The sequence below is a fragment of the Otolemur garnettii genome, unplaced genomic scaffold (genome assembly GCF_000181295.1).
Source record: "Otolemur garnettii isolate 467f Iridium unplaced genomic scaffold, OtoGar3 scaffold00005, whole genome shotgun sequence".
In the NCBI taxonomy this organism is placed as follows: domain Eukaryota; kingdom Metazoa; phylum Chordata; class Mammalia; order Primates; family Galagidae; genus Otolemur; species Otolemur garnettii.
This window is the reverse complement of record NW_003852400.1, coordinates 8918439-8945792: the sequence shown is the minus strand read 5'-3', so window position 1 is coordinate 8945792 and position 27354 is coordinate 8918439. Positions and strand designations below refer to the sequence as shown.

At 35.6% G+C, this 27354-nt stretch overlaps 1 protein-coding gene across 1 annotated transcript in view; it reads left to right on the top strand.

Moving 5' to 3' along the window:
* The window catches only part of GNAT3 (G protein subunit alpha transducin 3), a 42997-nt gene extending 24600 nt beyond the window's left edge, over positions 1-18397 (top strand). Inside the window, exons 4-8 of the mRNA XM_003782623.1 lie at positions 570-727; positions 5024-5152; positions 15089-15218; positions 15409-15562; positions 18176-18397. Coding sequence (XP_003782671.1) covers positions 570-727; positions 5024-5152; positions 15089-15218; positions 15409-15562; positions 18176-18366 — 762 coding nt within the window. The 3' untranslated portion in view covers positions 18367-18397. The remainder of the gene's footprint in view (positions 1-569; positions 728-5023; positions 5153-15088; positions 15219-15408; positions 15563-18175) is intronic.
* The last annotated feature ends 8957 nt before the right edge of the window (positions 18398-27354 follow it).

The following is a 27354-nucleotide window of genomic DNA, read 5'->3' as shown; positions in this document are numbered from 1 at the left end:
GATGTTCCAAAACTTGGTGGAGATCTAAATGTTTACTATTGCTTATTTATATGATTACAAAGCTATACCTGATGGCAAAGAATATTATATATTGATTTTAAAAATACATAATTTCAGAATAATAAATTTCTTATTTTTACTCTAATTTTTACTTGGCATATTTTTCTTAAAAAATATAGGGTTATTGTCAAAAGACAAGACGTAATATTAGAGTCTACTCACTACTCTTTTACCCTAGCATTTTGACCCTCTACAAGTTCAATGGAGATACACAAAAATATTGTTATCCTTTTTGATATCACATTTGGAAGTCAGAGTACTCCAAAATATAATACTTTCTTCACATAATATTTTATACTTTTTGCTAAGGAGAATTCTTTTACACAGAAGCCTGCCATTATAGTGAACATTAGTTTTGCTAACTTCAATATGTTTTGAAAAGATGGTCAGTGTAATTATTAGCTAAACAAATAAGATACAAATCCTTAAATTAAAATGCTCTATTAAAAAATAGACTGTATGAATCCAGATAACAGATTTTTACCCTTTTTATCAAAACATTGCTCTAGGAAGACCAACAACAACTTTACACATTGGCAAGTACCCTGGAAGACGGTGGCATGACACCTCAACTGGCTGACGTAATAAAACGACTGTGGAAAGACCCAGGAATTCAGGCCTGTTTTGAAAGGGCTTCTGAATATCAGCTCAATGACTCGGCAGCTTAGTAAGTGAATCTGTTTTGAAACATTTAAAATTGAGAATTATGATTCTTTAAACTGCATTTTTGAACACAGATGAGGGAGGTTAATGGCTTTACATTTTATTATGACAAAATAAAAATCAATGGAAATAAAATGAAAAAAATGAGGTGACGTAAATGAGATTTACAAAAATATAACTGGGGAACATTTTAAATAACTAACTTTGAAGCTTTTTCTGAAAAGATCCGTGTGTTGCAAATATCTTCCCTCGATTAAAAAGAATTTACATTGTGCCTAGTGCTAGGGACATGCACAATGAGGTTTTGAGCTATACCACCATGTGTATCCACGTTACTGAAATGAGCTCCTAAAATAATTTTATCAATGACACATGCTTCAGCTCACTGGATAAAGGGACGTGATAAAAAAATATTCTAGAAGAAAGTTAATTTCTAAAACACGTTTATACTGTAGGTCTCTTTTGGAATCTCCAGAAAGAGTATATAATTTTCACTGTCAATGTCATTCATTGGTAATTTCATTACCAAAATGATTTAAAATTTCTTTTTAGCAGTGTTTCTTATATGCCTGTAGAAATGCGTGCGCATGCATGTAAATGCCATCTACTTAGACTTTATATTCATGTCTGGGCAAATGAAGGCATGAAGGAGTATAAATATATAAATATAGTTCTTTTTTTTTCTGAACCCCCAATAGAACATCAAAAAAGCCCTTAATTAAACAGAAACAAACCAGTCATGTAAAAGCACAATAAATAAAAGATCATTTGAGGACAGAATAATGACGCTGGCATGATACTTCAGAGTTTTAATCAGTGATGGAGAGAATGATGAAGGAGAGAAACAAACCATTTAAATGCTAGGAGGGCAAAGCCAGTCTTCTGGGATTACCCACTCATCTTCACTTTAGACCCCAAATTCCTATGGGCACATTACCTTTGGAAGAAGGAGCGACCCATGTCTCTCTGATGAGAGAATGGGTACCATTTTGTGATTATATAAACTTGAATAACACCTTTCCAAAGTTTCTCAGTGCCTGCCACACGTGAAAAATAAAAGGAAATCTCTGGAGTGTAGTAAAACATTACTTTTCTACAAAAGGCATTATCAATAATCATTGATAACGAGTAAGAAGCTAAATGATGGAATATTTCCATAAAACATGCTTTGTACAATTCTAGAGAGACCAATAACAGTGAGCTGCCACTAAAATATTTAGTCTTTGATTCATGATATTAATATATATTATTTTCCCCTTGGAATAGTGAAAGGAATTTATTTGCAATTATATTATCATTGTGTTTACCAAGTTATTTGCTCTTGGATAGCAAAAAGCTATTTATAAATCATGTGATTAAAATGGGCAATTAAAATAACATTTTACTGCACTCTCTAATCTTTAACTTTAGCTTTTTCCTGTGTTTAAATGATTAAGATGTGTTTTACCCTGGGACTATTTACCCTACTGTAGATTCATATTAAAAATTTTTATTGGTTCTTCAAGTTAAATACAATGAAGCAAAATTGACTTGTATTCATTTTGTGAAGTTGCCTATATTGTAATAGCTTTTGACTGCCCAGATTAATTGGCCGGGCAGTAGAATAACAACAGGAAAGAAGATTTCTGTGCCCTGTGTCTCAGAAATTCTTCATATAGCCACATAAACCAACAAAAAGGAAAATGTTAATTTCTTTCTGCCTTTAGGTTTCCTTAAAAAAATGTTAAACAAAATTTTGCTTAAAAAGATGGTTGGACGGCTACTGCTTTCTCCCAGAAATGAAGAGATATTTTCTAAATAATTACATTGTAAAACTGGATATAAAATCAAACTGATACAACATTTCAGATCTATTTTATATACACGCTATAGAGCAAAGTCTCTAACATTCTTTTCTTTTTCTTTGTTTTTGTTTTTTGGTGAAAATAAGATTTTTTTTTCTCAAATATTAAAATCCTTCAAGTTGAGGACAATGAAGGGGTGAATCTAATCCAGCTAAGAAGAAGGAATGCTGCAGCTGGTAACACAACCCCCCAGCTGTTCTGGCCAACTGGAAGAAAAGAGGCCTGGCAGTGGCAAGCAGGGGAAGGATTTTGGATAGGACTGCATGATTTACTGACGGTGGCCATCTAGTGGGCCATCTAAATTCCCTGTGCTTTAAGAATTAACACAGACTTCATCAGGAAAAATAGAGTTTTTACATGATTGGAAAAGCAATCCAGTATTTTAAGTTGTTTAAACCATATGGATTAAAGGCCTCTGTTTAGTCTAAACATTAGACTATAGGCTACAACACACAAATCTTACATTTGCTTATTAAAATGAGCCTTTTAAATGCAAATATTTCAGCCTGCTAATGCCTCTGCTTTGCTTGGGATGTAAATAAAAGTGCATTAAAATTGTCTTTACCAGGCTTGCATTTAGCTACCATTAAAATGAATTGAATCTCTATTTTGGTATGTTTATTTATTTACTTTTCCATTTCTGTGTGACCCAGCTGACCAGCAGTGTACCTACCACTTAGTCAATAAGAGTGTCACAAAAGAAATCGCTTCTCAAAATAGAAAATAAGTGAATACATTCTTTAATGCACTTATATCTTCAGTTATCACAATTTTTTTAAAAGAGAACAATCTTTATTAGGATAAAAAAATGTTGATAAATTTTCGCATTATTTCTATGTGTTTGACATGTGATTTTCTTTTTGCCTTTGACCAACATCCTTTTAGAGTACTTGCACATTCTTTGTTTTTGCTTAAAAGTAAAAAGCTCTTCCATGAATTGATTATTTACATTGCTATAGAATTTAGTTTATAATCATGAAATAACTTGATTTCTAAGACATTGTGCTAGTGTTACTTAATCCCTGAATGGATTCAATTTTTGGACAATAACATTTAACTGGATTCTACTTTTCAAATTCTATCTTGATCAAAGTACTCCAGTCTTTATCTCTCTATGAGATATATATATATTTTTTTATATTTATATTATATTAGGTTACACTGATTGCATTTGAAGTTCCTCTTAAAATGGAGTTTATTAATTTTAATGGATCCTAACTCGAAATTCACTTGTATTGAATTGTGGTATCTTCAGATGCAAATATATATACAGTGAGAGAGAGAAATTTGATTCAATGTAATGCTGAAATTTGTCATAAAATATTACCAGGGCTTCCACTCTTTATCTTTAAAATTTTCATGGAAACAATCACATTGCTAAGGTACTAAAGTTTTATAATAAAAAGTCTAGAATTGTGGTTTCAAAAATGTTTAAAGCAATAAAACACTTCATTTTAGCCTAAAGACATTATCAGGTTTCAAAGATGAAGAGGCTAAGAGCAGGTTTTCCCTCTAACCTACCAGAATCTTGGACTAAAAGTACACAGCTTACTTGGACTCTTTCCTGAGCGTTCCCACCCCAGATCCTGTGAAGAGAATGAAGATGGTATTCAATCTGATAAGAGTAGGATTTTTTTAATCACGCTTCCTTGATTAAAGGGCACAACCATGTGCGAAGGAAGAGGAGCTGGGAGAGGGGACAGTGGGTGAGTTCAGCCTGCCGCTCTGGGGCGCTGACTCAGGGCTGGGTCTGCAATTTCCTGAGTGAGTTCCAGCATGCAGAACCAGCAACAGAGACAAAGGCTGCTTCTTTGATTAAGATACCTGGATATTGTGGCATGTAACGGAAATGGCTGATTTTAACTAGGCAATCCATGCAAAAATAACCAACAACTTTCAAATTATGACATTAAAACCCACTCAGATAAAATCCAAAGTGCCTAAATTCACACTACGGAATTCTGAGGATACTCTGACTACCATTACAAGGCAGCTATGTTCTTCATCATAATGATCCAGGCCCTACAAAGATAATTTTTTTTCATGCTCATATTCATTTAGCAGCAAATGTATCACATAAACCTCATAAGCACAAGTTAAGAGAGCACCGATGTAGCTGACTCTAGGAGCAAAGCCCAGGGGTCCTCTCTGAGCCACATGCAGCAGTCTCCACTCTCTACAGATACCAGACTCTTAAGGCTGGTGGCAGAGTTGGTATGGCACCTGGGTGGAGATTATTTTTATTCTATTTGTTTATTTATTTTTTAGTTTTTTGGATTCATTCAGAATATGAAGAATGAGATTACACTGATTGCATTTGTTAGATAAAGCCCCTCTTATAATACAGTCTAACATTTTTAATGGATCCTACACTCAAAACTCCCTTGTATTGAATCGTGTTGTATTCAAATGCAAAGTTAAAAGATGAATTTCTTATTTTGTTTTGTTTTTCTTAGCTACCTTAATGATTTAGATAGAATAACAGCACCTGGGTATGTGCCAAATGAGAAAGACGTTCTGCATTCTCGAGTGAAAACAACTGGAATTATTGAAACTCAGTTCTCCTTTAAGGACTTGCACTTCAGGTATGACCAAATGTCTCTTCTAACTGTGAACAGAAACATGCACTGGCCTCTATTTTTTTCATCAATAAAAGCTCCAATCACAGGCAGATGCAGTGATCCCCAGGCAAGGTCACCAGGCCTGGTGTCCTCTAGTCCCACTGCCCTCCTGAAGCCTCTCACCACCTCCTGAGTCTCATCCGTCCTTCCAGGCTAAGTGCCTCTGCCTTTAGCAGGTGGGGATTATTTTTCCCTTTCCTCATACTTAAAAATGACACTGAATCTTGGGGGGAAATAAAGAAAATATATTTAAATAACATTTGAACCACAGGTGCCAGAAATCCTATTTCCCTTGCCTTCTGACTCTCCAATTTGCTTGAAATATTTATGCAACATCTGTTTTCTTAATTTAAAAAAATGCAAATAATTAAGAAGAGAATTATTTGAATGCGATACTATATACTGCAATGACAAGGACACTTTATAAGCATATTTTGAATATGAAAATGAATCACTATTTTCACTGCTATTCCATCATCAAGACCTACCTAGAAATTCTATTATCTGTCACTATGCCAAAAAATGAAAACACATACTAAAATGTGAAAAAATATTTTGAGACTTAAATACCTAGTGAAATATTGAACTTTAATTCCAAGGTCTTGCTATATTCTTTAATATTAAAAAATTCATAAAATATACCTATATAGAAATATAATAAAGTCATCATGCATCTGATAGTGAGAACAGCCTTCAAGAGGAGACAAGCTAGAGAAAGGTGACATGAATTATATGTATCCATTTATGAGAAAAGAGTAAGAGAATGGTCATTAGCCTATATCACAAAATTTGTTTTAAGGTAATAAAAGGTTTAAATTCTTAATATACATTATGGACAGTACCTAAATATTATTATTGAGATAGTCTCAATTAATATGAAAGAAATCTCCTCAAAATTTATACCTAAATTTCAAGCTCTCACAGAGTTAATTTCCTGAAAACTGAGCCAAACATGAAATCGGGGTAAAGGGATCAGCTCAAATGGGACCTGCATCCGCTCTTGGCAAATGGACGGCCAGCTTGTTGTCAGCCCCGGCTTCTCAGTTCCTCTTTGGCAACTGCTTTCTTCAGACTCCTAATCTTTGACACAGTTTCTGGACTTTTCCTTGGGGAGCCTAAATTCAATTGCTTCTCCCCCGGCCCCCTCCCTACCCCAGAGAAAGCATTTTTGACACAGTCCCCTTCCTTCCTTTCTCCCCCCACTCCCTGTGTCTCACTGAAACACAGTTGAGAACTGAGTATGGGCTGCTGTGAACAAAGTTCCACAGTTCCAATTTCAGGTTGTGCTGTAATTAGCAGCAGAAGTTAAGAAACATAGTTACCTCTTCTTTGCCTAATACAAATTGGTAAAGATTAGATGAACTGAAGTCCTAGCAGAGAGCTGTAATTTGATGGAGATTACCTTTCCTGAGCCAAAGGAATGTTCTGGGTTCTAAACAGTCTGGATCCTCAGCCAGCTTTGTCAATTAAATGTCACTTATTGACCACCTAAAAGCTCACAGCCCTGGTCACTCCCTACGATGCTCACTAATTTAGTACTGTCTCAGAGATGGTCCCTCTTGTAACTTGTCTTATTCATATATCCGTCCCTAACATTCCAAGCTCAGGCTCTGGCACTCGACACTCTCTTTGCCTGAAGTGTTCTGTCCCTGGTCTCTGCAAGGAGCTCCGCAAGCTCTTTGGGGCAGGGAGGAGAGTGGGAGTGAGGGCTCCTGAGCGGCTCTTGATGATTTCTCTGGTGTAAATATTTTCACCACGGCTAATTTCTACCTACCAAGCTGATGCTGCTAAATGCAGAGTTAGAGAGAAATGCACATAAACAGCTTTTACCAGCCACGCTAGTGTGAACCATCACAATACTGACGCATTACACTACTTTCTTCTTTTAAAATTACCAATCGAGGAGGTTGCCTTGTGTATTGGTTAGCTTTTTCTGTTTCTGCTTCACACTCCCTGAGCTCCAGGGAGGCTAGGGAACGTATATTTATAGCCCCGCCTCCTATGGAGCTATAATTATATAATAGCCCCGCCTTATCACAGTGGCTCGCACAGAATAAGAATAGAGTCCATTTTTGCTGAATAAGGAAACCCAGCATGCCACGCACTCTGTGTACACAATCGTTTCACCTGCACAGGATGAGCAGGGTAGGGCTGTCCTTATGCAGGATAAACAAGCAAGATATATGAGGCTAAACTAGATCAAATAGTTCCCCAGGACCTTACACAGAAGTGCTAGAAATGGGATTGAAATGCACCTTTTTCTGTCTTCAAAGACCATGCACTCCTTACACTATAGGTCATTGAGGAGTTGTTAGATAAATTGGGGGGTGGGGGGGTAACCATTCTTCTGTAAGGTGTTTTCTTTCCCAGTGTTGTTGGTCATTTACAACTTCCTTTAGAGAGAATGGACAGAGGGAGCATAAAACCACCCTGCTGGGGAGACATCTTTGAGTTGCAGGGTCTTCTGGTACTTCCCAAGTCAATGCTGCTAAACCAGGGTACCCCCAGACAATTGTTACTGCGCACACAAAACCTCAGAAAGGTATCTGCATTTCCTGGAATACCAAGTAATATAAATAATTGCAAATTTTCTAAATTTAAATATATTTTGAGTAGAATAAAACATTTACATTAATTTTTTAAAACAAAATATTACTTTAAAATATGTTTGCCTTAGAGCTTTTCGGATTAGGTCTCCGGATTGTCATTGGTCCATGATTATTTTCCTCAGTCCTTTTATATAGTTCTGTGGCTAATTTTGTGAAACACGTACCTATAGGAAGGTGATCTATTCTGCTTTCATCTATTGCTGGCCCTTTTGAAGGAATGAGGACTGTCTTGCTAATTCTCTATTACAGTATCAATACTAAAACATAAAGGGTTTGTCAGTTGGATTGTGAAGGCCGGTTAGGAATTATTTGGACGTGATATTCTTTGTACTATGCAACTACCACGTCTTTGCTATCATTAAAACAGGTTTGGAGCTGTTTTGTTTCCTTAAGAGCTTGTGTTTTCCCTCTGACTCAAGAGGATTTGTTATCAGCCAGGGGAGTGGCTCAGGCTTGTCCTCTTAGCTGCTAGCACTCTGGAAGGCTGAGGTGGGAGAATCCCTCCACCTCAGGGGTTCAAGACCAACCTGGGCAAGAGTGAAACACCCGTCTCTACTAAAATTAAAAAAAGAAAGAAAGAAAAAAAAACTGTTTGTTGTGGTAGTTTTCAAAGGCTAAGGCAGGAGGATCTCTTAAACTCAGGTATTTGAGGTTGCTGTGAGCCAGGCTGAGGGCACTGCACTCTAACCTGGGCAACAGAGTGAGACTTTGTCTCAAAGAGAAAAAAAAAGTTACAGTAGCTCCTTATTCAGATGCTAAACAATAAATTTTTGAAAATATTCAAATTTTGCTACAAATTATTTTTAAATGATTTTTTTCTTCAGGATCTACCTTAAATCATTTAAATGCATTTTTTAAAGTTTCATCACAGCAATTGAGGTATAGTAATCCTTTAATAAATTCTCACAGTTAAATCACTTTTATTTCAAGTGCTAAAGAGGACTATACCCTACTTTACAGACTTCTGTAGTGTAATGTTCTGTAGTATTTCAAAATAGGAAGTATAAAAATAATGTGCCTCCCAACTCCATTTTAGCAAGTACCCAGGTATTAAAATGTATTCCATTAGCATTGATTTGTATTCACATAGTGTAAATCATCCTACGACTGTTTAAAACTAGAGACTTAATTTACATCTTAAATTAGAGAACTCTAGAATTTTAAACAGAAACACTAAAGTGAAAAAAATCTCTCAGGCAGTGCACTGTATTATCTTTCTATATGATCTAACATAATGGAAATTACCTTAGAGGTCTTATCAAACCAGAACTCCACTGTCAAGCTGATGAGATAAATGATTTTTACAGACCTTAAAGTAGTATGTAAGCAGGAGATGCAATGCGAATGTGAGCCCTTCTATTGGTACAGAATAATTCCTCAGAATAAGTAACTCAGAACTAGATTTACAAGGATTTATCAGACGATTACAGAGAAGAAATGTTCTCCTTGGGGATTAAAAAACAGAATGGAGAGGACTTTAAAATTGTACAGAAGCTAAGAAAAGAAAAGGTTAGCAAGCATTATAACATAGAGCCTCTGATTTTGCAAATTCAACATAGTTGTTTTTGCACATGTTTCAGGCATATTTATGATTAATACTACCCAAATACTAAGTTATGTAATATGACATCTAATTGACTCTAGTCTCAGAATTTATTTTCGTGGCTTTATGAGTTACATTACAGATAGTCCCCGGGTTATGAATGAAATACATTCTGTAGGTTTGATCTTAAGTTGATTTTGTGTGTATGTTGAAACATATTCATTTACCTATTACCTGTAACAGATTCCATCTGTAAGCCTGAGTCAAATGTTGATCAGATGTTTGTAACTCAGGAACTGCTTATATTCAATACTCAGAGAATTATCTACTGGGTATTTATAATTTCCAACTACATATACACTCTTAGTAGAATGTATATGGTGGTATTAACAATTCTTAGGATTTGGAGACCCTGTCCTTCGTATTACGAGTCCTTTTGATTCTAATTTGAAATCATAAGCAATTAAGGGACTTAGAAAGACCTCTGTGCATATCCTTTGTGGCTGCCAGCTACACTTCTCCCTTTTCAGAACTGAACAGAAGGAAAAAATTTGATTAGACCATCTTGCAAAGATTGTGCAGTAACGACATAGATCCACCTGTTGACCCTCTCACATGTGGCCATCTTAAGACGTTATACTGATTCTGATAGAGCCAAACATCTTGAATAAATCCCATTCAACAGAATAGTTTAAAGCAAACTCTGGCTAAGATTAGACCTTATTTTTATGATGTCAGAAACACTGATTTTTCAGAGATAGTCATGTGTTTATAGGAGGAACAAAGACACTTAACACATGAGCTGCAGTAGCATTACTGACTTCTAGCTGTCCTAGAGTATGGAATCATTTTACAAGCATTATAAAGGGCGGAGAATGCCATAATAATTTATTCTCATGAAATGGGACTAACCCATTGTTTAACATAAATCCATAAAACTTAAAAGCTTTGCCAAACACTTACAATGTGACTATAAACCTCAACTGTTTAGTCAGTTGTTTAATGTAAATTCGTAAAACTTTGTTGGCTTGTCCTATTTTAATACCATGGGCAATTTAACAAATAATCAGTCTTCACTGTCGCTTAAAAGCCTGGCCTGCCGATTTTTAGTTACATCATAAATATTAGTCATTTAAAAACTTTTTTAACTTTAAGAATCGTATCTTAAATATCAGACTAAATAAATATGTATTACCATTCCAAACTATTAAAAAAAAAGGACAAACAACACAGAATAAAGACTGAAAGTGCTAATCAACATCATTAAGCCCTCTATTATTTTATTTAGAGAATTAAAGGTATCTAAGCATGCCCATTGTCCTTATTAATTGTCCATTATTTTTGACTACCAAATTGTGTCTTAGTGCATATGCACATTTTTCTCTGATTTTAACTGTGGTTTTCACAAATGATCACAATGGAGTTCTTTGTTCTTGTTTTTATATGTAAAGGAAAATACTTCTGCAGTCAAAACCAGAATAAGCACTTCTCTTTGGGAATCTCCAAGTTGTTTGAACAGGTTGTAAGACTTTATACCTTTGTAAAATAAGACCTCAGTTAAAATTTACAGGCAAAGCTAAAATTGAAAAGAGATGTACGAAGGATAAATTACTACATTAATAGCAAAACAAATGTAACTATTCTTAGAGCTAACATAATGTCCAGGAGGAGAACTGATAGGAAAGCAAAACTCTGGCCCTTGATCTGATTTGCTAATGAGCATTTCAGTTCCACAATAGCAGATGGCATTAGAGAAATGTTCAGTGCTCCCTGGACCTGTGTCTCCTACACCAATCTGTACAGAAAAACAAATGAGTCATAAAATGAGAAGATTATAGCCATTCAATCTAAGATAGACTTTCAGAAGCCATTTTATCAATATGAATAAAATGCTAAGACTGAGTAATCTTTGTCCTCTCTCCCTTGAGACAGCAAAGCTTATTAAAACATGTTTATTGGAAGCTGCATGATATCCTGGAAGGACACTCAGCTAAGGGTCATGTTGCATAATTTCCATCCCTTACGAATCGTGAGTTTAGGAACAAACCACTTGGCCTCTCAAAGCTTTTGTCTCTTCACTTGTAAGATGAGTAGAGTACTATTTTCCCTTGTGATACTAAGAATTAAGAGGAGCAAATAAAACCATAGATTTGAATTTTATTTTCAGAGAGAACACTTAACTCTAGGATGTTTAAATGACTTTAATACAGGAATAGATAAAACTCTGTTTTTCAAAATCTGACCAAAAAAACTAAAGTTGCTTTTATGAGTTAACAAAATATTTGGCTAGAATTTTAAATGACATATGTTTACTATTCTTGCTTTCATATGAATGTCAAATGATTTTTTTAATTAAAATTATTGGTCAATTTTCACATGGTATAACCTTAAAGTCAAAATGCTTTCCCCTTCATTTATTTTGCAAGTCTAAAACTGTAGAGGGTTTTGTATTTAGAAGCAGATATAATATTCTTTACTGACGCTGAATTTAAATTTCCAGACTACTGATGACTGAGCTCTTAACTATCATTTTCAACATTGTAGGCATCTTCCCTTTTAATCTACCATGGAATGGAGTGATTTGGATTAGTATTACACACACACACACACACACACATGCGTATTTGAGGAATTGTGGTTCTATAGATCTTTTCTCTACTTGGTTCATATGGGAACCAATTTTAGCTCAGTAGAGTTTTATCTATTCCTTTATTAAAGTCAACTAAACTATAAATGAGAGCGGAGTGGAAATAATTCAGATCATGATTTTTACTTCCTCCTTAAATTTCCACCTTATCAATTAGAATGGATGGATCGTAATTTAATCCATCCATTAGGATGAATCCTAATGTGTGGTATATAAGCCAGGTATACAAGCACCTTATAACAACTAACTTATTTTAACCTCACCATGAACATATAAGTAGACTTACTGAAGACCATCTGACATTTCTTGCTTCAGTATAGTTATTACCCTTAAAGGCCGTACAGCTTGAATGTTTTCCGGTACTTAATTATCTTAGGTTTAAACTATTAGGTTTAATATCTTAGGCTTAAATTATGATAAGCCCTATAATCCTTTTCGTGGCTCTAAACTCTTCCTAATTATATCTATCTTTTGGACTTAGATCAAAGGGATTTAACAAGAAAAACCACAAAGAATGTCAATTTCCTACCTAAAAATCTCCCATTTTTCTGCAATATAAAATCTAAATTTCTCGTGTAACGTGAAAAGACCCAGTAAACCCACTGCTGGCCAGGCACCTGAGGCTGCCTCCTGCCTCCTCAATTCCTTGCTATTGCTGTTTCCTCTGTTGTGTCTGCCTGGACCAGTCTCTACCTCAGACATCCACTTGGCTGAATCCCTCATCTCCTTAGTTTTTCCTCATCTGGCATCTTCTACAGTTTCTGATCACTTCATTTCAGAGTAGAGTCCACCCTTACAACCCCTGTCCTAAATGAATGTTTTCAAGTCTACTTTCAAACCTACAAATCCCATCAGCCACACCATCATGAAATTAGAAGTTCCTGGAGACTGAATCTTTGGTAAAAGACATCTAATAAGAGCTTAATAAATATGTGTTGAATAAATGAATGAGTAACGCATTGTGATTAGGCCACATATCTAAATGTTTTTTACCTTATTCTTCATGTTTCAAAAAAAATAAGTAACTTGTCTACCCCCAAACATGCCTGTTTTCTCATATGACTTGCATATGTTCTTTTTTTTTTTTTTTTGCAGTTTTTTTTTGGCTAAGGCTGGGTTTGAACCCACCACCTCTGGTATATGGGGCCAGCGCCCTCCTCCTTTTTAGCCACAGACACTGCCCTACTTGCATATGTTCTTTACATGAACCTTCACCTCTCCACTCAGAATCTCTCCATTTATTTAGTAAATATTTATTGCATGCCTGTTATGTGTCGGGCACGGTGCCAGCCCTTGGGGATCCCTGCCCTCAGCAAACTGCTATTCTGGTAGGGAGATGATAGATACTAAAAACCCAGTTAATTGTTGATTGTATTGATTACTATAAAGAAAAGAAAGAGTGATTATGTCATAAGAGGTAAATGGGGGACAGAAAGAAACAACATGAATAGTGTGGAGGCTTCTTTGTAAAGGGGATGTGGCAGCTAAGACCTGAGAGTTGAAAAAAAAACAGTGAAGAGGAAAGAAATCCATGGCGCAGGAAAACAGAAGAGCCTGTGCAAAAGTCCTGGGGCAGAAAAGTTAGGTTTACAGCAAAGGAGTTGAAAGAATGACCCTGGAGTGAGGCTGTATTAAAAAGAAAATAGTACGAAATAAGCTTGAAAAGTGAGCAGGAACCAAAACAGATAAAGCTCTGTAGGTCGTCACAAATGTGTGTTTTATTCTAAGAGAAACAGAATTCACTAAAAGGTTGTAAGCAGAAAAGTGGTATATTAAGAAATTTATTACATTCATTAAAACATTCAATTAACTAATTCAAATGAAATTCTGAGTGCTACAAGAATCAATTCGGGGGCTGTAAAAGTAAACCCAGGGAAGCCATTTAGGACAGTTTTGCAGAGGCCTTAGTGAAAAATGTGGCTTGGATGGAAGGAGAAGAATTGTAAAGAAATAGATGAGTTAGACGCTGCATCCTGGATGTGTAGTATGTGGGGATGAGGGAAAAGGAGGTAAGAATAACTCCTAGTTTTTGCTTACTTGAGTTATTCTGTCTATATTGGTGACTTCTACCAAAATACAAAACCAAGGGAAGGCAAAGTTTTCGAGCACCTGCTATGAGTAATTGTCGTGTCCCTCAGGCTGACTGAAATCTTCTGGTGCTCATGTTTTAGCAGACATATTTAAATATTTATTACATGACATTATAAAAACTTACCTGTTTGTTTTTTCTCTACCAGACAGAAAGCCCTTTGAAGACAATGACCGTATCTTTCCATCTTTGCATCACTGTATCTATTAGGTCATCGAATACAAACTATTATAGCAGAGTCTAGTACATAGAATGGAAACAATACTTGTTTGAATAAACAAATATAGGAAGACTAAGAACATATTTTAAAAAAAAGTATCCAGTGTACTCAGCCCTACTATGAAACTAATTTATAGCTTTCATAGGAAAACTATAACCCAATTTTAGCACAAGAATATGGGGAAAGGGGAAAGGGTGGGGAGGGGAGGAGGGAGGGTGGGTGGAGGGAGGGTGATTGGTGGGATCACATCTATGGTTTATTCTATAAGGTACATGTGAATCTCTCTAAATGTAGAATATAAATGTCTTAACAAAATAACTAAGATAATGACACGAAGGCTATGTTAACCAGTTGGATGAAGGTATTTCAAATTGTATATAGCAACAGCACTCTGTACCTCATGATAGGATTAATGTACATAGATATGATCTAATAAAAAAATAAAGAACTAAAGTATCAGAACTATAAAAGCTTCTAATCTTCTTGCAGATTCTGTTCTTTTGGTCGTTTAGGGACAAGGGTTTTTTAACCAACTTTCTAAACTGCTTTCGACTTTCCAATGTCTCAAAGTCTGTGTACAAATGATTTTAATCTAGTCTCCATGCAGATAGTTTAAAAAGTTACTGTTTCCTTTTTCTGTAGTCCTTAAGTTGCAAGTTGGTCAAATAAGATTTATTTTATAATCAAGAATCAATCAAAGATACAGAAGCATCCACTAATAACGCTGTTGATCTCATGCAAATATTGGAGCATATTTGTAAGATTTGCTATTCATTGAATGTTTTCTTGAAGAATGTTTGATGTAGGTGGACAGAGATCAGAGAGAAAGAAATGGATTCACTGCTTCGAAGGAGTCACCTGCATTATATTTTGTGCCGCACTTAGTGCCTACGACATGGTCCTAGTGGAAGATGAAGAAGTGGTAAGTCTAAAAGGGAGACAAGGCCGGGACAAATTACAGACCTTGTGCTTTCCAGTAGAACCACCACATTGCCCAAATCAATGATGGTCTGCCAAAAATAGATGTTATTTGTTGATATTGATTCATGATGCCCAACATTCACCTTTTACAAATAATAATCCTACACATTCTCATTTCTGATACCTAACAGAACAGAATGCATGAAAGCCTCCACCTGTTCAACAGTATCTGCAATCACAAGTATTTTGCAACCACCTCCATTGTCCTGTTCCTTAATAAAAAAGATCTCTTTCAAGAAAAAGTAACCAAGGTGCATCTTAGTATCTGCTTTCCAGAATACACTGGTAAGAGTCTTTTTCTTTAGTTCCATAGTAATAAATTACTGTATAGACATCTATTTTCCTATCTGGATTTTGAAATTTACTGTTTATGAGGATAAGGCTGATGAACACTTTTTGAGTCGTGTGTGATCCATACTGGAAAGACTCTGATAGATAAAGGAGAACTCTCTCTACACTGTTTACATGAAAGCAAAGCTCTAATGAGGAGACCAGAAGAGGTTCCACAGACCAGGGTTGGTTCTCTCCTATTCATATCAAATGATACTGCAAGGCGATTATGTTCAACACTGTAATAGGAGCGCAAATTTTATTCCAAATTGTCATTCTAATGTATTTCCCACTGAACTATAATAGTTCTATGTGAGATCTCAGTTGCCCTTCCATGTCTGAATTGTTTGCAGAGCCGTCTTCTTTTTATGATTTCCCTGGGTCCCAGAGTTTTAGTGCTGACTCTTTTGGTGGCTATACATGTCAAGTTCCATAGCAAGTTTGATTTTCCTTCAGTGAGAATTCTTTGGTGTCTATGTGTGTGGTAAATAGGTGCTTTTCTAGTCATGAAATTATGAATGATGAACATATTTATTACGCAAAAAAAGAAACGCAAATCCAGCTTCACCCCTTCAGTATGTGAGGTAGCCAGATGTTAACAGGAACACAGAATTCTGTCAAGTAGATATTTGTGCTAGTTAATCTATAATTATTGCTTACATTTTTCTTCTATAAATAGAAATATTTATAATATGTTCACATATTATGGGATTAAATGTAAATATGATCTTATATTGAATATTATGAGTTGAATATAGACTTATAATTAAGGGCTGTATATAATTTTTAAGAAATAGGTTTTTGTCTTAGAGGAAGTTTTAGTTCACAAAGAAATGTAACAGCTGAGCAGAGTACAAAGAGTCCCCACAGCTTTGTCTCTGGTCCCTTCCCCTAGTTCCCCTATTATTAATCCAGGCGTGTGACACACTTGTTATATTTGATGAACTGATATTGATACACTGTTAACTAAAGTCCATAGTTTAATTAGGGTTCGCTCTGCATTGTAGAATGCCAAACGTGTAGGTCATGTGTCCACCCCTGCAGTACCATACAGAGTGTTCCCAGGGCCCCACCCCTGACCGCTGGGTTCTACAGATTCACCCCTCCTCCCCGCCTCCAGCTATATTGCAAGCAGGAACCACTGGTCATTTTACTTTTTCCATAACTTTGCCTTTTCCTAAATGTCATGAAGTTGGGATCATACCATATGTAGCATTTTCTGACCGTCTTCTTTCACTTAGAAGTAGGCATTTAAGTTTCCTCCATGTCTTTTTGTGGATTTATGGCTCATATTTTTAATTCCTAAACAATATCCCCTTCCATAAACAAACCGAGTGTGTTTATCCTTTCACTTACTGAAGGACATCTTGATTACTCTCAATTTTTGGCAATTATGGAAAAAGCTGTTATAAACATCCATGTGCAAGTTTTTGTGTGGACTTTTTTAGGCAAACATCTAGGCGTGTGAATTGTATGGTACGAGTATTTGTAGCTTTGTAAGAATCTGTCAGTCTTCTAAAATAGTCACTGTCCCACTTGCATTCCACAAACAACGAACTCCTTCGACTCCATATCTTTTTCAGAATTTGCTGTTGCCCATGTTGTGGATTTTAGCCATCTTGTATGGGTTTAATGGTTGTCATGAAATTTTGCTTCTAGTTGCAATGAAGTGGGAATCAAAATCTTACCTCCTTTGAAAATCCTTATGTTACTACTCAATCCTGTGTCGGATCCCCACAAAACATACTCTCTCCTATCACAGGTCGTTTTTAGCTTTCCTCTACTTCATTTCTTCCTTTTCCTAATTGATTCCTGTGTGTCCTGCTGGTAAACTTTCTCAAGCACAGCCTTCATCACCTGACCACCATCCCACAGTATCAGTCACGGATAGCTCTTTACCTTACCCCATCTCAGCTCTTTTAGTTAGTAATGTAGTCCACAATCCAGCTCAGAATATACATTCTACCTTATTTCCCATAATTTCTTTATTTTAAAAATTCCTTTATACAAAAAAAAAAAAAAGAAAAACTTGCTTTTTCATCTGACCACATTCTTCAAGGCTCAATCTTGATTCTCAATTCTAGTAGATCAGGAAATACTCATTTTCACTTTGTTCCTTTCATTCAGACGTTTTCTCTTCTCTCCCTGGTTCTCTCAAGGTCCAGCTCAAATATCACTGCCTTCTGCACCCTGGTCATCTATGATTTCCATTCTGTTTCAGTTCATATTAAAACACACACATGCACATGCCCACAGACACAAACATTTTATTTATATACAAATAAAACTTGTATTACTCATTGTTTTGCATAAATGTGTTGGTATTTCTAATGTCCTATGAGGTCTTTTATGGAAAGATTCCATTTCAGCCACTAGAAGTCTTCGTTCAGACAGGTGTAGTTCCCAGAGCTGAGTAGATACTGAGTAAATCCCTGGGAATTGTCCTGAGCCATTTTGATGTTGGAAGACATAGTATTCCTAGCCCAATTCTAAAACGTACTGGCATTTAGTTTTATTCTTTGTAACATGCAATTAATGTTTGCCTCCTCAAATGTTTTGTTTTACAAGGGCCAAATACATTTGAAGATGCAGGGAACTACATCAAGAACCAGTTTCTAGACCTGAACTTAAAGAAAGAAGATAAGGAAATTTATTCACACATGACCTGTGCTACTGACACCCAGAACGTCAAGTTTGTGTTTGATGCAGTTACTGACATAATCATCAAGGAAAATCTGAAGGACTGTGGGCTTTTCTGAGTGATCGTTTTCTTTTTCACTCTTATTCATGATCACTTTTCAAGATATAAAAGAAATGGTGCTTGTGTGATGTGTTTAGTTTGAATATAGACTAACTTATCTAGAAGTAGAACTAGCATTATAAACCAAAAAGTTTTCACACGAAAATGTGAATGTGTTGTCATCTATATCTGGGTAAGTTTCAGTTTCTTTGGGACATGGAGAAGGAGGGTGGCTTTGATGTCCTCACATCTAAAAAAACCAATATACTATATTTTGGTAACTCTAACAGTATATGTCTGTGACACTGAATTTTCTCAGAAATTAACTTCTGTATGTGGGCTGTTTTGAATCATAGGGTAATGAAACATATGAGTTCATAATTTTATATTAGTTTGGCCACATTTTGAGAGCTATTCATGTTTGCTGATAGTGTCCCCATGCCTATACTGTACAGACTATTTTAGCACGAGGCATTTTTTTGTCAATGATGCATGTATTTGGCAACTACAGCTGAAGTATGTACTATAAATGGTCTTGTTAATGGGAAATTACATAGGCAAAATAAATATATGCAATTATATCTGCTTTTATATATTTTTTCGTAAAAAATCATTAATGCTGAATTTGCCCTAGGGTTGAAAATCTCAATAATATATCTTTTTATACCATCCTGGTTGAAGAGAAGGGAAAGTGAATGGTCAAGGACACACAGTTAGGGTTAGGGTGAGGGTTAGAGCAGCGGAGTGATAGTCTAGTGTAGAGCATCTATTTCCGAGAGTTTACTCCGGGGTAGCATGGAACATTATCACAAAGTGGCTTTGGGACAAAAATTCTAGATTTCAGAAGAGAAAAAAATGTGATGTTTTAGCCCTCATATGTCTTCTGTTTGTGACTAAGAAGTAGGAATGATCAGTTAGATGTTTAGAAGGCAAATGTAGAGCTTCTCTTAGTACTGTGTTACTCCTTACCTCTCATGTTGTATTCTTCTTTTTTAATTTTATTTATATTTTATTTTTTTAAATTTCTTATAGCATAACTGTGTACATTAATGCAATCATGGGGTACAGTGTGCTGTTTTCATATACATTTTGAAATACTCTTATCACACTGGTTAACATAGCCTTCATGTCATGTTCTTAGTTATTGAGTTAAAACATTCATACTCTACTTTTAGAAAGATTCACTTGTACCCTTGTAAGATAAACCATAGAGGTGTGACCCCACAATCTCCCTTCCTCCCCACATCCACCCCCCTCACCTCACCCTCCCACCCCCTTCCCATATTCTAAGGCTATAATTAGGTTATGACATTCCTATGAAAGCTATGAATTAGTTTCAAAGTAGGGCTGTGTACATTGGATACTTTTTCTTCCATTCTTGAGATACTTTGCTAAGAAGAACATTTTCCAATTCCATCCATATAAACATGAAGGAGGTAAAGTCTCCATCTTCATGTTGTATTCTAATGGTCAACACACACTTTTTAAAAGCTCAGTTGGTGCTTTATAAATTAAATCATGTTGTAAAGCATGATGTTTTTCCTTTGTAAAAGTATCTACCATTTCTAAAATATCCTGTTAAAACACATATCCCTACCATTTATCCTTCTGCACTTGTAGAAAGTGATATATGCTCAAAATATTAGGTCAGTGCATAAGATTTATAACGACTCTTAAAAGAGATTTAATTTTGTTTTCATAAGCAAGATGAGATGCAGGAAACATATATTAATCAATTTCCAACTGCCATTCAGGTGAATTTAGGTCTCTCTGTCTCTAGTGTTACTACTTCATTCCTCTGTAACAAGTTTCTATTCTGAACACGTGAGAATGATTATAACTCAGTAAGGAACCTTGCCCTGAATGCCTGTCATTTTTTTTTTTTTTTTTTTGGAGGTACAAGGGAGTCACAGCAAACATAGTCAAATAAAAAATAAATTATATTAAAACTTTAATTTGACATTCTTTTGCAGAGCATAAATTATTTAGCAGTCTCAGATACCAAGCACAAAAAAAAGCATGAGCAATCATTTAATTCAGGCATCCATAAAGCTTTCTGGCTGAGAACCAATATTCATATGAGAAAACCAAACATTTTGTTGGGAGATATTCAGTGCTATGAGATTTGAAGTTATTAATAAGATTACAAGTACTATACTACTTTCATTTATCCATTGCTTTGTCTTTTTTTTCTACCTGCCATTCTACTTGAATCTTTTTTTCTCCATAAGAAATCTTTTCAGAAAGGAAAAAGCTATCATTTGAATTATCACTCCAACTTAACTTCAAGGTTCCTTTTTTAGACAATGTAGCACTGCAGGTAGAAAGGTTGTGTCAGAAAGGATTCGATTTGCCTTTTAGAAATACAGAAGTCATTCTGACCTGCCCAAAAAGCAACGGGCATCAGTCTCTGTTCATGAAATACTGTTATGTGAGCTTTTTAAACCTATGTTAAATCCCCAAACTAAACATGGAGCTCAGTTTGGATTATTAAAAACCATTAAAGTTCTTCTGACACTATGATTTAATTTAAAAATCTTTTCTTTGCAAACAGAAATATTGCTGTGTTAAACAATGTTTAATTAAAGGGAAAAATTTTCATATAGAGAAAAATAAAATAAATATTAATATTAATTCTTTGGTGAATGCAATCTTTAAAATGTAAAGCCTTAACCATTAAGACATAAAGAGCCTTAACCTGGAGAAAAGAACTAGATGATTACACTGAGTTATCATAAGCAAAGTTATTCTGTTTCTCATTTTAATTTTTATTTTAACCAAAAAAGTTGGAGTACAGGTACTGCATTTGGACCTAGTTCAATAAAGTAACATACTGATAATCTGCAAAGATTTGCTTTTAACCTGAAGAAACTCCCAATGAGACGAGAAATGGTGGTTAAAATTAGACCCCTGTGTCAGCTGGAAAAGCTTCTAAGTGTACAGTCAATGCTGCTCTTTTACAGGATCCCAAGGAGTCGGCCTTTGTCTTTGCCATTCAGTCACGGGTTCAGACAAATGAAACATGTTCAAATAAATGAATGCCACTCATGCATGTTAAAAAATGATTATACTGATATTTTATTCTTCTATTTGAGGTTTCTCTTCCTGACTCAGAATGTTCCCCAATCCAGCTTGCCTTCAATTTTTAACACTTCCAACTCATTTATTTCTGAGATTTGTCCAATTTCAATGTGGCACTACCTCAGAGATAAGATATAGGCTTATGTTTAGCAAAGTCATTAGCAACTATTCCTCACGGACCTTTTCCAGAGGCACGAACCAGTCAGCAGATTACATTTGGTATCCTAGGACTACTGACTAGCAAGTTAAATGAAAGCAATACCTTCTGTCAAAATGTTATCAAAGTGCTTAACTCTACAAAGCGGTTTCACATTTTGTGGCATCTCTAATATTTTTATATATATATATATTTATTTATTTATTTATTTTGAGACAGAGTCTTACAATTCCGCCCTGGGTAGAGTGCCGTGGTGTCACAACTCACAGCAACCTCAAACTCATGGGCTTATGTGATTCTCTTGCCTCAGCCTCCCAAGTAGCTGGGACTATAGGTGCCCACCACAATGCCCAGCTATTTTTTGGTTGTAGTTATCATTGTTGTTTGGCAGGTCCAGGCCAGGTTTGAACCCGCCAGCTTCCCATGTGTGTGGCTGGCACCCTCGTCGCTGAGCTACAGGCATTCGAGCCACATCTCTAATATTCATTATAAATATCCAATATCCTATTGATTAACAAAATTTGTGAATAAATAATATTCTTCCTGTACATAACATAAATAAGCATATAATTTTTTCAGATTACAGGCCTGTTCTAATAATAAATTTTTTTAACAGATCCATCATCCTATTTGATCACCAAATGTATTTTAAATACTTAGTGAGAATTACTTAGGCTTGACTTAACCAAACACTATGCACATGAAATAAATCTTCTGTGTTGAATTATGTCTTTTCTATATTACACCACTTCAGAAGTAGAGGTAGACACGGTGGTTAAAATTATAATGACTATGAAAAATAAAATATTGGTAAGAACAGTGGAAGAAATTTGGAGTCCTCTTAGATTGAGCATGAAAATAGAAGAGACAATTCTCTGCTTGGCAAATAAATATTGCCCAGGTAATATTGCCCAGGTAATGTAATCAACTGAAGCCCTCTTTCCATTAACGCCTTTTCTGACTTTCTTACAAACTAATCTATAGCCACATGGGGGCATACTTACATCATGTGTTTTTCTACCAAATTTTTAAAACATACATGAGGATTACCAGTAACTTTAAGGAAACGGATAATAAAATTCTTTTAAGAATCACAATTCACTTATTTTTGCTTCTAGCTCAGAGGTATATGATAATCTTCTGGTAATTATAATAAGCAATATCTTAGTCAAGTTTATGATTAACAGAGCTATTGAAACAGCTCCAAATTTATAGAATGTTACACAGATAGATACTCCCTTCTCACGCTCTTGTAATGTTTTCGTCATCTTCAAGCTTCTGTTTAAATCTAAGTAACCATTAATTTTGCAAAGTGTGTCTTTCCATTATTCTCTATTGTGTTTAGAATCTTGATTAGCTTCCAGAGAAAAGTAGAAGAAATATAATTGGATGCCTGACAACTGCTGTGTTTCGTGAATTGTAGTCAAATGGCTGCTTATTAATGTGTATCCTTTCAATAAATCCAAGTAAAATTTCATTCTGCTAAAACATTAACCATTCCATTATTCTGTTTATTACAACTATTTCTCCACTACCACTCCACCAAATCGCGAGGAACATGGGTGCTCTGTGACACTTTCCTTACCACTGCTGCTGACAACACATGTTTCATGAGTAATAAAACCACTTTTATTTTAAGCCACATTTGTCACACAAGTTAATTAATAAATAGAGTCAAATGTAAGATAAAGGAAATAAAAAGACCTTAATTTACTTCATAGGGACAGTAATAGTCCTCTAATTATTACACCTTTTACATAAGAAATAATATATGAGACACACACAGCCATCATTTTATTTGAAATGTGGCTTTTGAGTCTCATACATTATTTCTCATCTAAAGGAAAGAATTATGTGGCATTCTTCTTTTCTAAAGCAGTCTGAGTGGAGCAAAGCAAGCACATATGTGGGATTGAAAATCATCTTGTCATAAATGTTGCTGTGAGTTTTCTCCTCTAAAAATCAAAACGATCAAATATTAAATGTTAGCACCATACTAAAACCAATGGAGAATATTTATCACTAATACATCACAAGCCTTATAAGGGAGAAAAGAACTCAATTATTGTCGAGTTGACACAAGAAAGTTCATCATAAAAAGCACCTCATCCTTAATGCCAAAGATGAAGATGACCCATGCCACGATTATCCTATTCTGGTGTACAAAGCACATTTATATAAAGCACAAGGTATGTGAGATAATTTACCAGCAAAGGGACACTGTGATTTCCCTGGGAGCTAGTCACTGCAGTGAGTCTGTCAGGCCACAGCAAGTCCACAGATGCCTCATCTGGACCCAATTGAAGAAGTGATCAGTTAACATTTCTAGTCCTATCCATGGCAGGCGCTCCAACAATTCCTATAGCACAGTATCATAATTAACTTTTCTGTTTGAAGAAAAATGTAGAGAGATTTATTCCAAAAATGCATATAAACTATATTACATAAAAATGGACACAAATGTTTATTCTTTTTTATGATTCTGTTATTTTGTAAATATAAAAAGCAATTCTGTGGGTGGCACCTATGGCTGAAAGAAGTAGGGCACCGGCCCCATATGCTGGAGGTGGCAGGTTCAAACCCAGCCCCACCAAAAAACAAACAGCAAAAAGAAAAAAAAAAAAAAAAAAGCAATTCTGTGATAGGGTTCAGGACATATAATCCAAAATGTGGCACCTTGGCATTTGAGAACACAGCAGAAATAGGAAGGTGTCTCTGACCTCCTCTCCCCACAATCCCCTAAAGCAAGCCATAGAAGAATCCTTTGAGCTTCCTGTAAGGTAGACCGTTAGACCTCATTACAGAAGGGTCCTTCCTAAACCACAAGGAAAGAAACGAAGCCCAGAGATGCCAAGAAGAATGTGAACAAACGAGCTTTGCTACAGTTTCCGTAATTTACTACCATCGTCCACACTCCTGCAAGGCTGTCGAATCTTCATCAAACTTAAGCATAAACACACAGGTTTTCTCTGCTTCTTTCGATCCCCATTCTGAAGGCTACTGTGTCACATAACATTCGTTCTGAATTTGTATGCCTTTTTCTTGTTTACCTGTCTTTTGTTATAGGGGTCTCAGCCATGAAGCCAGTGATAGGTGAGGAAAAAATAATACTTTTGTCTCCTATAACTGCTTCATGAGCAATAGCCGTACTATTTTGCTATGCTCTCCCTAGGATGATTTTTACCTTAAAACAGTAGTGGAAGAATGTGGGCAGTTACACTGTGAACTCTGTGCTCGTAGAAGTCTTCATTAAACCCTCACATTGCAACAGAAAATTACTAATCAGGTACATCGTTGTAACTCTATGGCAAAAAGTTCTACTAAACTATATTTTCTCTCCTGGTGCAGGTGACATAGTCACTGTAGGGAACTCTAGACAGTGCTTAAGGAATTGATTTTAAATCCTGGTTTAAATACCAATCCCCTGTGGGACATAGAGCAGTTGATATTTCAAGTGGGTGGTCATTTTTCTTATGCATTAATGAACAGACCAGAGTATATTAAACAATCACCATAGATCAATGTAGACTAAACTTCTGAGTCAGCAATTTCTTTTGAAAGCTGATACCTGAGTAAATTTTTTTCTTTGTTTATTTGCTCATTTGTTTGGTTAGAGACAGGATCTTACTCTATTGCTGAAGCCGGATGGCAGTGTCATCATCATAGCTCATTTAAACTTCAAATTTCTAGTCTCAAGTGATCCTTCTGCTTCAGCCTCACAAAGCTTGGACCACAGGCTCACACCACTGTGCCAGGCAATTTCTTTTCTTTTTTTCTTTTCTTTCTTTTTTTTTTTTTTTGTAGAGACAGGAGTCTTGCTGTATTGCTCAGACTGTTCTGGAACTTTCTGGCCATAAGTGATCCTCATGCCAAGGCCTCCCAAAGTGCTAGGATTACAGGCTTGAGCACCACCAACCCTTGTGTTAATTGTTACTAAAAGAAAGCAAAAACATGAAGAGAAATGGCATGCAAAGGGTTTTGAATGAATATTAAAACTATGACTTAAAGTTTAAAAAATATGATTTTTTTTTAAGGTTCAAATTGAGGGCTTAAAAAGCTTATTTATTCCTGGAAAAAAAAGGACAAGGCAACTAACATTGCCCCTCATAAAGATTTTACTGGGCAAACATGGTATTTTTTATATAAAATTATAAGTTTATTTTATATTTTAGAAAAAGGGAGAGGGAGTGAGAGAAAGGAAGACAGTGAGGAAAGAGAGAAAATAGTGGGGGAGATGGCCAGACTTTGTACTGTGAGCCTGGTAAATCATCCCTTCCCATGTAAGGGAGGGAAAATGTATTTATTAATGTATAAAAATTTTTTTAAAGAATAATGTCTCAACTTGGTAAAGTTGGCAGACATCATTAAATTACATACTTAAATAAAATGAGTTAATATGTAAAAAACAACAACAATAATATTAAAGGTGATTTTTTAAAAAGAGTAATATTGTACCTCGTCTTCTCCATAGTATCTCACATGTGTAATAGATTAAAAATATTTAAATCTATTAAAATATTATAAATTAATAAATGATGGATCCATAGTGACTTCACAGCCTGAAAAGCAAATGTTCCAAACTCCAATATTCTGTCTATCTGGGTCTCCTCTCCCTGGATTGTTGGTTGTCGAAAAGTAATCAATTTAGTTTTCTTTTTTAAAATTCCCCAAAGCTGAGATCATTCTGACGCTACAATAATGTTTCAGGAGTGCTAGTACTCGGGGTATACGGCCCTGAGTTTCACATGCTTCATCCTTTGCTCTTACAAGTTCATGTGGCCGGACTGCCCTCTGCCACCCCCAGCCTCAGTGTCTCCTTACTCATTCTTCAAAAGTTAGGGCAGAGTTCTCTTCTCAAGATACACTCTCAAATGTCACGGAACAGAAGGTCACCCCTATATATTTATATATGTCTTCATAATTTTATTCTTTATAACTTACTAAAATATACAAAGAAATATTTATGCGTACAATTGTTTAACATTTACTTCTCCATTTTACTATTTTCTTGAGCTTTTCCACAATTGGTCTTGGCACAGGGTAGAAACTTATTAAGGACCTATGAATTAATAAACCAATGAACTGATGATTGTTTAGCAAGTTCCCCTTGAAAGCTTCTCTTTTCTTGATTTCTAGAATGCCATAATTGATTTCTAGAATGCCATAATTCCCTGAGTTCCCCCCCCCCCCATTTCTCAGGCTTTTCCATCTCAAACTTCCTTGATCATCCTGTAAATGTTAGTATTACTAAAACTGTTTACCAGATTATCTTCTTATTCTACATGTTCTTAGAAATCTTACACTTTCCACAGCTTCATTTCTTCTAGGCAAAATCACTCTTGAGCCTCAGATGCACATCTGAGCTGCCTCTTGGATCATAGATAGCAAATAACCCTCAACATTTTCAAAATCAAAAGCACTATTTTATTAGAGTTCTACCAAGTCTATTCCTCCTCCTGTGCTCTTCCTTCATTGTTCTACACGGATTAGGTTCCACCCTTCTTTTCCTTCACCTGTTATCCAATTCAAATTATTCAACACCTTCTGTTGATTCTACAGTCTCATACTAAATGTTTCTTTAGTTATCTGCTTTTCTCTATCATCTCTGCCCCTTCCTTGTCTAGACGTAGAGATTCCTGGAACAGCTTCTCCATCTGTCCACACTGCCTTCATGCTTGGCAAATTCAATCTGTTTTCACTCAACAGTCAGGATGCTTTTCTCTAAAATACAGAACAAGGACACTACATGACCTCCAATGCTTACACGGT